At 40.1% G+C, this 11406-nt stretch overlaps 1 protein-coding gene across 3 annotated transcripts in view; it reads right to left on the bottom strand.

Annotated features, from left to right (window-relative positions):
- Positions 1 to 2497: 2497 nt before the first annotated feature.
- Pla2g4a (phospholipase A2 group IVA) overlaps positions 2498 to 11406 on the bottom strand; it is a 143980-nt gene continuing 135071 nt past the window's right edge. For all 3 annotated transcript variants that reach the window (XM_048431007.3, XM_048431008.3, XM_085688139.2), the window contains one exon: positions 2498 to 3073. In XM_048431007.3, the coding sequence (XP_048286964.3) occupies positions 2942 to 3073 (132 nt within the window). In that variant the 3' untranslated portion in view covers positions 2498 to 2941. The remainder of the gene's footprint in view (positions 3074 to 11406) is intronic.

Below are 11406 nucleotides of genomic sequence, written 5' to 3'. Positions count from 1 at the left end.
TTGACATCATTAGTAGGAAAAGTTCGGTTCAGAATTAAACGTTTTTCAGATGCCACAACTCTTGAATTTTCAAAATAAAAAGTTCTTCGGCTTTTCCTTGACTTAGTAGTTCTGAGATACCTTCTGCATTTCCCACAGTTTGGGTTTGTCTGGTACCTCTGTGTGACTAGATTCAGGTCAACCCCAGAAGTGAGGCAGTGTCATTCTAGAAGGTAGCAAAAGATTTCTGATAATTACCATCCAAATTATTACTTTTGACTAGCATCTCAGTTATCCTAGTATACAATAACTCTTGTAAAAATGTGTCATTAAGTTGTATTTTTTATAAAATATGCTTTCTAAGAAATACATAAATGAACAAATTGCCAAAACTGCATTAGTTCCTGCAGTTGACTACAATGATATGAACGAGCATATGTATGTGGGTGGCTCCAGACAGACACACAAGTCTTTCACATGTTCATCTCATTCTCTTCTATATATTGGGACATAAATCCCACAAGGCAGGGGCCCCCAGCTCAGACATTAACTCAAGGAATTTTAGGCAAGTTTAAGAACTATCTGATTTTGTTCCTTCACAAGGATGTTTGGAAGTATAAATGAAATACAAACAACGGTATTGCCCTGAGGTGATCTCCAGCACCACAATATCGTTTAAAACTAAACAGTTTTGTCAAGTTTTGAACAAGTATTATTTTCTATGCTGGGCCTGCAGCCCGTTCCAGGTTCCTAAAGCACAGGTGAGCTGCACTGCAGTACTGGCCTGTGCTCAACCCCTTTCGGGGATGCTCTTCCCTGGATGCTCACTAGTCACATCTTTGCTTTCATGTCACTTTTCCACTGTGATCCTTGGAGGCCCATTCAAAGGTACACAAGTTCAACACTTCTCAGCTCTTTCCCACACTTTAGGTGCCAGTCTCTCACATACTTGACTTGGTTATTGTTGGCTAATAAAACTAATTCTGGTCCAGACACGAAGCATCCCTCAAAGGGATCACACACAAGGCCCATTGACAGCTGGTGGGACTATTTGTGGAGGTTCTGAAAATGTTAGGACGTGGGGGCTAGGTGGATGAACCAGGCCACTGGAAGTGTGTCCTTGGGGACTATTTCATGTCCCGAGAACTTTTCTATCACCTGCCTACCATAAGGTGAAAGTCCATCTGGTTGACATGCTCCTGACACCATGAGAGTCCAAGAACCCAACAAGCAATCAAAAGTCTAAGTGAATCCTTCATTCTTTAAACTGTTTACAACAGGTATTCTGCAGAATGATAAGAAAAGTAGCTAATACATCTCTTGAGTCCCCAAGGCAGGTGTTTTTTTTTCCAGTGTCAATCAAAATACTCCCAGATCCTGCAGCATGCCAACAGGGTATGGTGGGCACTCATCCGTCTTTTGCATAAACTTAAAAAAAAACTATCAACCCTTCATCTTTTTTCCTTACTGAATTTTGCCTTTGATCACAAGAAAGAATATGAAAGGAAAGAGAATTATAGAACAACAACAACAACAAAAAAAAAAAAAACAGAGCTCAAAGTTAACTCAGAGAAAGCAGAGAGCATGGGAAGTAGAGGAAGACTTTACGTTTGGAAGGTGACCTCTGAAGCACAGCGGTCCAGCAGCTCCTGAAACCAGAGGCTTGCAGTAGAGGCTGCCCCAGAACACTGACTAAAGCCAGACACAGCCCTCCCACTGCTCTGGGTCAGCTGTTCTGGCTTGGTAAGGAGTCCTGGATAACATCACAGAGTAAAGTACTGTTTTAGACATTGTCACACATTTTTATACAAATGAATATAAATGAATGCCATTTGCTGAACAAATAATATACAATCTCCCTTCGAAGAAAAAATAATTAAAATGTACATTTCATAGGGCTTCAATAGTTAAGAGCACATACTGCTCATTCGGTTCCCAGCATTCATGGTAAGTGATCCCGAATCACTTCTAACTCTGGCCTCCTTTATTTAGGTATAGATGCCCCCCACATAATTAAATTAAAAATAAAATCTAAGAATATCTTTTCATATTTATATTGCTCGAAATCAGTGAATCTGAAAACCTTTCATAGTAAAATATCTCCTTGAGAGAAGAACAAGGGCCAGGGAGATGATTCAGTGGGTGGAGTGTTTATCTCATAAGCGTAACGAGGTGTGTTTGGGTCCCATGTGAAGCCAGTCTTGGCAGTGGGCATCTGTAACCCCAGCACCCTATGGTAAGATGGCAGGCAGAAATAAGTCAGGCCCTGGTATCTCAAGGGTAGCTGCCTAGCATACATAGCTACAAACAGCAAAGAAACCCTGTCTCAAAAATGTGGAAAGCAAGGACTAACACTGAGTTATCCTCTGACCTCCATACATACATACATACATCATGGTTTGAGCATATCTGCAATCACACACATAAACATGGACACACAAATACACACACACACCATATACAGTACACTTACACAGAAAGATTTTTTGAAGATAACAAAAACTCAGGTCTCTCATGGTAATTTGTACATCAAAGTATTTATTTCATATTTGTATATATGAATACTTAAATAAAAATAGTGTTGTATCATGGCATGAACAAATCTAGTTTGTGAATAACATTCACACACAATGGGAAGCCTTACTTACTGAGCTGAACTATTAAATATTTTAAAAGAAAAGCACTTTACTTGTACTTTTGTATAAAAGTACAGGTAAAATCAAGTTAGTGAGGAATGTTTAAAATACAGTAAATATCCCTATGTTTATGTCAGAAAATTCATACTGACAGAAACTGTTGCTAAGAATTACATAACCAACATAATTTTCCTCCTAATACGCAGCTAAATCACTGCAACTCTGAGTTGCTAGCCAGTCTCCAAGGCTCAGCAAGACGATCTCCAATGTGCTCTTGACTCCAATCATCAAGGAATTCAAATGGCTTGATCTTTCCAGCACACAGACTACGCCGTGGGTTTACTTAGAAACTCCTTGTTGAAGAATTTTCTTGCCTCGACATTACTCAGGGAAACAGAGCAACGAGATGGGTTCTGCCTTCTGTATTCAATGCTCTCAACAATGGCATCCTTTATCACCTGCCAACGAGAACAGAAAAGAAAATGGTCAACAGATCTTGTACATCCCAGAAACATTAGCTGAATGAAAACAAAAGGCTGGTTCTCGTTTCTTAGTGTCCCCATTTTGAAATTTATTGAGAAAAATGTTATTTTTGGGCATCTATGTCAATGCAAGATCTCACTATTACGTTCTTGTGAAGAAGAGCCCCAGGAGTGCTTCAGGTGAAGATGAAGATGATTGCAACAAGGTAAATTCATGTTCCCTCCACCTAGCCTTCACTAGGAAGTGAGAATATGAAAAAAATACAAAATTCCTAATTTGAATTTTTATTGTTACAGAGGGGATAGGAGACCACAAAGAAGGCGGTTACCCTCTACAGGAGAGAGAAGGCCATCGTTTGCCAGGGAATTCTCCATTTCGCTGATTCTGGCCAACAAGCAGAGAACAAGTGTCCTCAAACTAACGTAAACCAAACTTTATGATTTTCCTCATGAAAATAAATCGTCGGTTTTCATCCAGAGTTGTCTCATATTTAGCCAAGCTGATGATGATCAGGGGCAACATACATCATTTCTGGTGTGAAATGATCCTTATTAGGAATTTTTGGAGAAAATGAAATTTGGATTTGGTTAGAGCCATTAGTGCCCAGTTGGGGAAACACTTGGAAGTGGAACCAAAGGGTGTTCATGATGACTCTATTGTTGTTTTGGAGCCTTCGAAACATCAGGAAACCTGCACCCCTTCAGGAGCTGTCAACAATATTGATGTTTGGTGCACTAGAGGCAGAGGCAGTTGATGGCTATTAGATAGACGGTCCCCTTTTCCTCCACTCCAGGAACTGTTACGTAACTGAAGCACTGACCATGTTTTCAGCTCTACACTGGGAGTAGGAGTGCCTGGCAAGTCCAAAAGGTTCAGGACTCATGACCTCTCCTCCCACTCAGAACTCAAGTGGCTAATCTCGTCAGAGGCATACACATTCCAATACAAGCTCACTGAGCAAGTATGCTCCAGTGCGTAGAACAGAGAAAGAAGAGGGCTAAATTGGCGCACATGTAGTTAGCATCCAGCAACTTCTTATCACACCCATTGGCAGGAACGTCTATTTCTTCCAGAGTGCCTAACTAAATAGTATGCCATCAAGTTACCAAAACAAACAACAACAAAAAAAATTATCACAAAAATCTGAGTATTTTGTATGATTAAAAAAATACATCAGTCTCTGCTTGTGGCAGCAGACTCAAATATTACTGAGACTGTTAAGCAGATGTATGTAGAGCCCATTTTCCCATAGTAAGGGAGACATAATTAATTCTGTACTTCAGTCTGTTGGAAAAGACTTGGATCAAAGGCCTCCTTAGTCCTGTCATGCTTAGGCTATGGGAAATGGATGAAAATTAAACTAAATTCTTGAGATTATTTCTTCTTTAAAGACGTTACATATTTTCATTTTGTGTGTGTGTTTTGCCTGCATGAAAAGCGCACCATGTGGATGCAGTGCCTGCAGAGCCCAGAAGAGGGAGTTGATCCCTTGTAAATATTTCTAGACTGTGTGAGTTGCCTCATGGGTGCTGGGAACCAAACCTGGGTCATTTGAAAGAAGAACAAGCACTCTTTACTACTGAGCCATCTCCCCAGGCCCTATTTAATGGAATTTTCTTTAAGATAACAGGAACATTATTAATCCTGGGGTGCTGGAAATTGGAGAGTATCAATATAAAATACTCTGGACAATGACAGGCACATAGAAAGATCCTGTAACAGATAACCGTTCATGTGGCTGCTTATGAATTGTGTGTGATGAAAGTTAGAATGCTATTGAATAAAAAAGAAGAAAGAAAGGAAGAAAGGAAGGAAGGAAGGAAGGAAGGAAAAGAAAGAGAGGGAGAGAGAAAGAAAGAAAGAAGGAAGGAAGGAAGGAAGGAAGGAAGGAAGGAAGGAAGGAAGGAAAGAAAGAAAGAAAGAAAGAAAGAAAGAAAGAAAGAAAGAAAGAAAGAAAGAGAAAAAAAGAACGTGACTGCTCCTGAGTGTGGAGGAGAAGAAAGTTTATTTTAGATATGTAGAGATGTGGGAGAGCACAGCCAGAGGCAGGGACATCTGGGGAAGCCCACAGTGGACATGACTAGATTCAGCTGAGCCATGTAGGACAGGAGAGGGGTGCATCAGTCAAGAGGGCAAAGGTACAAAAAGTGCAGTAACCAAAATGTCTGAAGTATATAAGAAAGAGCCACTGGAGGAAGGACAGCCCAATCCCTGGGCTAAAAGGTTCCAGGTAGGGGGCAGGGTTTGCAGCCACACCCTGTAACAGGTAGGGACTGAGGGATGCTGGGAGAAACTGATGGCCAGTTTTGATATGTTAAATAGGCACCTCGGGTCTGGATGTTAATAGCTATGAAGCTTATAAGAAAGAAGCAGGAGTAAGAAAGAGCTTACTGCCTGGTGTAAACCCGAAAATCTGTCCTGCTACTCAAATGAGCTGCTGTATTTCCTTGTAACAGTCTATTTTTCTAGACTCCCAGTTTGCAATGTTACCCAGTTGGTGTCTGCTCCTTCAGATGTATCCCCTGGGAGCAGAGAAGTGTCAGGGAGACAAACCACAACAGAAAAGGCCCCAGGGACTACTACACTAGTAATGACTGCCTGATGCTAATTCTCTGCAGTGAATATGACACACACACACACACACAACACACACACACACATGCACACACACACCCCTAGAAGGAAAAACAACAGCCAGAGCTGTAGCTCAGTTGGTAGAGTACTTGCCTAGTGTCTATGACACCCTGTGTTCAACCCATAACACTATAGGAAAACACAAGAAAAAAAAAAAACAGTATTAGTATCACAAATGAGTAAGCTTACCAAAATATGGCCCTTGCTCATATTCCTAATTTTAAGTCTTTCTTATAAAGGAAAACCAACATTTATATTTATAACTGAAAAACCCGAATCATCTGGGATAAGAATGTGCAAGTGGAACCACTAGGTGTCATGTTAACACTATGAAACCCTGAACAGGCGTCTCATCCCTCAGAACACAGCCTAATGCTCCCTGGGAACTGGATGCTGTCATGCAAACTAAAACTTAGTAATGAATTGCTGGCTGTAAAGCTTTTAGCATACCACATGCTATATCTTGGTATATCTAAGATGTATTATATCATATCTGTATCTTTCTAATTTTTATTTTTACCAGGAGTGATCTTAGAGGGTTTATATAAGTAATTGTTTCTCTCCTTCCACGGGATTCCTAATCCTTCCTGTCAGGTTTATTCCAGCAAAATCCCACGTACGCTTTTCTTCATCCTTACTGCTCACTCCAAGTATGATCCATGCTATCTTTCATTGCACCGTTCAAGAGCTCCCCTTTATTCTAAAGCAATATGGGTAGATAAATGAGAAAAAAAATTAAACTTAGAAAATGAGATCTTCCTCCCTCCCATCAAAATGAACAATTCTGGTGGTGTGTAACTGAACTATTTGTAGACAAATGTGGAATGCTTACAGCATCAGATTAAAACAGTCTCCCAAGAGAGTAAATTATGGTTCATTTTGAAAAGGGTGTAAAAGTTACCAGTGTAACAAGCAACTGCTGTTTTCATGAAAATTACTCTCAGTTTTCTGGCTAATGTTCACTTTCCCATGAAATCTGAAATATCATGAAAACAGGGAGTCTCAGTGTTTGATTCCAGCACTGAGACCATGGGAGGCATATAACAAGTATTTTCTAAATTAATAAATGCTAAGAAAAAACCATGGGGAAAATACAATTATAACTAAACACACATGATTGTATGAGTGTAAGGGGGCAGAGAGTTTTCTCCATGAACAACCATACAAAGCTAAGGAAGGAATGTTGTGGTTGAAGGGAGACACAGGAGACACGTGGACACTGGTTGGCTTAGGTGGAAAAGAAACTGTTTGTGGAACGCTAAAAAATAAGGCCACTTGGGAGATAGAGAAAAGAGTGAGGAAGATTTACTATTAGCCCAGTCCCAATTCCAAAACTGTTGTGGGATGTTTGTGAATTGTGTGAAGATGTACGGCTGTGATTGGTGTAACAATTTGAACAGTCAATAGCTAGGCAGGAGAGAATAGGCGGAACTTCCTGGTAGAGAGAACCTGGCAGGAGGGGTCTGGGTGCACTATTTTGCCAGCAGACTGGAAGCAAGTTGAATATGCTATACTAAGAAGAATAACCAAGTCACGTGATAAAACATAGATGTTTAAAAATATGGGTTAATTAAATTATAAGAGTTATCCAGGGAAAAGGCCTAAGCTAAAGCCAAGCTTTCATATTAATAATGGGTCTCCGGGCCATTATTAGTGAGCTGGTCGTATAAAGAAAGCTTAACAGGAAAATTCTGCTTCACAAAACTGTGACATCCAGGATTCTGTCTAATTAATCCATTACTCAATTCCCTTGCCTATAAATTAACACAAACACACACACACACACACACACACACATCCATCATGCTTCTTAGTCTAATCTTGTGTTGTGTATTTAGGAGGATATATTTGATTAATTCTAAGCACTCAAAATCTCCTTGTTTTGGTTGCTTTTTTGTTTTGGGGCTTGTTTTTCTTTGTTTGGTGTTTTGTTTCATTTGTTTTGTTCGGTATTTTGTTTTGTGTTTCTGAAACAGAGTCTCCCTATGGAGCCCAAGCAGCAAACTCAGGATCCTCTTGCCTTTAACTTTCTGAGTGATGCGATGGCAAGCCTGGGCGCCATATTCTTCTGCTGTTACATATCCCTGTGACCCTGAAACAGTGCCTGGCACCGCTGATAATAAAGACACATTCAAGTAATGTACACACAATATGCAATGAGATCGTGTAGAGCACTGATGGAAGATGAGTGTGGGGCTGGTTGGGTTCACACACCTTAAAACGATAGCCTCAAAAAAAGCCTTGGAAACATGCTCCTCTGTCCCTATCCTATTGTCTCCTGCCCCCTTTTGCTACCCTCCTCAGGCGAGCCATAGAAACGAGCATCCCTCTTCCCAAAGAAGAGTATAGAAGTTAGAACTCCTTTGGTCTGAAAGGTCTGGAAGCATTGCTACGACTTGCCACCTTTCATTCCTTAGACACACTCATAAAGGAGTTCTCTGCCCTTTCTGAGGGCACATCATAAGACTCCCCCTTCCCCTGCAACATACACTTCAAAACACCCTGCCCCGTATCCAAAAGGATGGAATGCTACCCAAAGACCAGAAAAATCCAAACAAATAGACATCCCTAGGATTTTTCTCAGAATTTGATTCTAACCATTTCAAATAATCATATTTCTACACACCTGTCAGATTTTTTAAAATCTGGATTTTAAAAAAAAATGGGTAGTCCATTTAAAATCTGAATATTTTCTCTGAACGTTTCCATGTTGTATAGAACTATGTTCATATGAGCCCATTAGGGTTTTTCCTGGTTGATCTATCTTTCATTTAGGCTGCTGGTCAACATTGAGTGTGATGGGCAGAGGAACCACTGCCTCTCCTGCACTGCAGGACTAATAAAACAGGTCAAGACATGCAACAGTCTACAGATTGCTGCAGTTATTATAGAACCGCAGATTAGCTTTTGAATAGTCAAAAACCTCAACTTGTATCTAAGCAGGGTAATCACAATGATGAAATGCTATTGAAGTAAGAATTAACCACTAGTAATTCTGACACACACTTTCCCCCATTCTGATTACTACCCGATATTTTACACTGTGATTGATTAACACTGATGGTCATCTTGTCAGGGTCTAGAGTCATCTAGGAGCTAAATCTGAGCATGGCTATGAGCAGTTAGTTGGGGCAGGAAAAAGCAACTTTTGTGGGTGGCACCATCTCATGTACTGTATCCCCACTGCTTTGTGGCAATGCGATCAGCTGCTTCATGTTCCTACAGCCATGACTTCGCCACCACGGCTGATAACACCCTTGACTCATGAGCTGAAATGAACATGTCCTGTTTCTGTCACATACTTTGTCATGTGAGCCAGAGAAATAACTAATTAAAACACCTTATAAAATTATCTGACCAAAAGTTAAGCTGATTGTTGTGCATACTGGCCTGAATTGAATGTAGGGAAGCATAAGAGTATCATAGAATCTGCGACCTCGTCGATGGAATGAGGACGGTGAACAAGGCGAACCAACAGGTACTGCAAAGGAGTTCTCCAAATACACGTTCCCTCATGGTCAAAATAGTGGTTTACAATTGCATACGCTGCACAGTCAGGCATGTACGTATGCAGGTTTCATGGTCAACAGCTCCATCTCCAACAGTGACAACTTTTATCCTGACCCTCATCATCTTCAGTCAGTCAATGACTTATAAAAATAAATTCATGAAAAATCATTTGCATTCAGTTGAGGACTTATAAAAATAAATTTATCAAAAACACATTGCATATTCACTTAAGGTGCCGGGTGTTATGATCACTATCCCTAGAGTACAGAAAATAAGCAAGTTGCTGTTTTATGGAATTTGTAATTTATAATTAGAAGCAGAAGAGAATATGAAAACTAATAATAATTCATCATATTAGCTGTTGCAATTTCCCTAGTGCCTATTATATCTTAAATCCTTGTTATTGTAACTAAATTTCATCCTAATCCTATACAATATATCATTATTTGTCCATAAAAAAGAACAAAATAATCTGCCAATCCGAGGCCACCCAGTTAAGAAACAGCTGAGCAATGACTAGACACTCAATTTGGCTTGAAACCAAAGCCCGTGGATAGATACCACGTACCACATGTCCACCAGTCCAAGTCACTATACCTTACATTTCTAATAAGGAAAAAAATGTAAATCCCACAAAATTCCATAACTGTAAAAGCATTGAGACAACATTCATCGAAAAGGAATTCGGGAGGACTGAGTAAGTACAGAAAACCGACGCTAATGGAAAGGCCAGACTGCTGTCAAAAAGTGAGCCAGAGCAGAGGTTAAAAAAAAAAAAATCCTCTAAAGGATCTCCTGAAAAAATGATCATCAGGAGTTCCCAGCTGCTAGATACACAGTGGCCTTTTCAGAACAAAACCAGATCAGAAAACAAATAGAAGAAATAGACCTGAAGCCACAGTGGCTCTGGCCACAAGGCTGGAAACTGTCTTTAACAGATGAAAGACTGCATCCTGTGTTATTACAGTTTCTGCTGCCTGAAAACCACTTTGATGATCCAAATACAGCTCCTTAAGCACAAGTCCATGCTCTACTCTGCGCAGATGGTGTGGGTGACTCTTATTAACTGGACCAAGTGCATTTTCCAGCACCATGTGCTCAGCACAACTTTATTACTTTTTACACGTCACCACTTACCGGGAATTTTTGTAATAAAATGTGGCATTTTTTTTTCTTGGATAAATGATATGTAAGAGGTCACCAGGAGATAAAATATCAATAAAAGTGGAATATCTCTCTCACACACACACACACACACACACACACACACACACACATGTGTGCACAAACATGCATACTCCATTTGAGTACAAATCAAAATGGCCACCTAATTTAGGTGAAAGTCTACATTCATTTGTTTACTTAACACCTACAACTGTGCTTGTCTTTACAATTTTTCTATAAGGAGAATCCTAATGCTTTCACAGTTTCTCCTGTAGATTTCCCCATGCACTGCAGGCTGCCAGGACCCTGACATTTGAATAGTAAGTTCAGTGGCAAATGAGAATTACTTCTATAAACTCATATATTTGAATGCTTGTTCCCTGACTAATAGGACTCTTTGGGAAGGATAAGATTGTGTGGCCTTGTTGGAGTAGGTGTCACTGGGAGTGGGCTTTGATGTTTCAAAAGCCCATGCTATCCTCAGTTAGATTTCTCTCTGCCTTGTGGTTATGTCTCAAGACGTAGCTCTCAGGCACTCCTCCAATACTATGAGTTTTGCCTGCAGCCATGCTTCTCGGCCATGATGGTCATGGCGACATGCTCTGAAACCACAAGCCTCAATAAACTCTCTCTGATAAGTTGCCTTGATCATGGTATCTTATCATAGTAATAACAATGTAACTAAGACATGGCCTATATTGTATTTAAAGGTACTATAAAACCTGTATCTTTACCTCTAAATGCCATGCCACTTATGTTAGTGAAAGCTGTAAAGAATGCTTGTTCACATAAACAGGGTACTTGCACATAGAAACAAACTCAAAATCTATACACGCTCAAGACAGACAAAAATCCCATTGTAGAAGGGTAGAGATGGCCACAAAGCTCCAACTTCAGCTCAGGAGCTATTGATAACTGATGGAAGAGTTATTTTTCTTTAAGAATTTGGGCCCTGGTGGGTTGAACACTCTCTAATGGATAGTCACACACCCAAGACAAT

This window comes from Myodes glareolus, chromosome 5 (assembly GCF_982192425.1).
Source record: "Myodes glareolus chromosome 5, mMyoGla1.1, whole genome shotgun sequence".
NCBI lineage: Eukaryota > Metazoa > Chordata > Mammalia > Rodentia > Cricetidae > Myodes > Myodes glareolus.
This window is presented reverse-complemented; position numbering and strand designations above follow the sequence as displayed.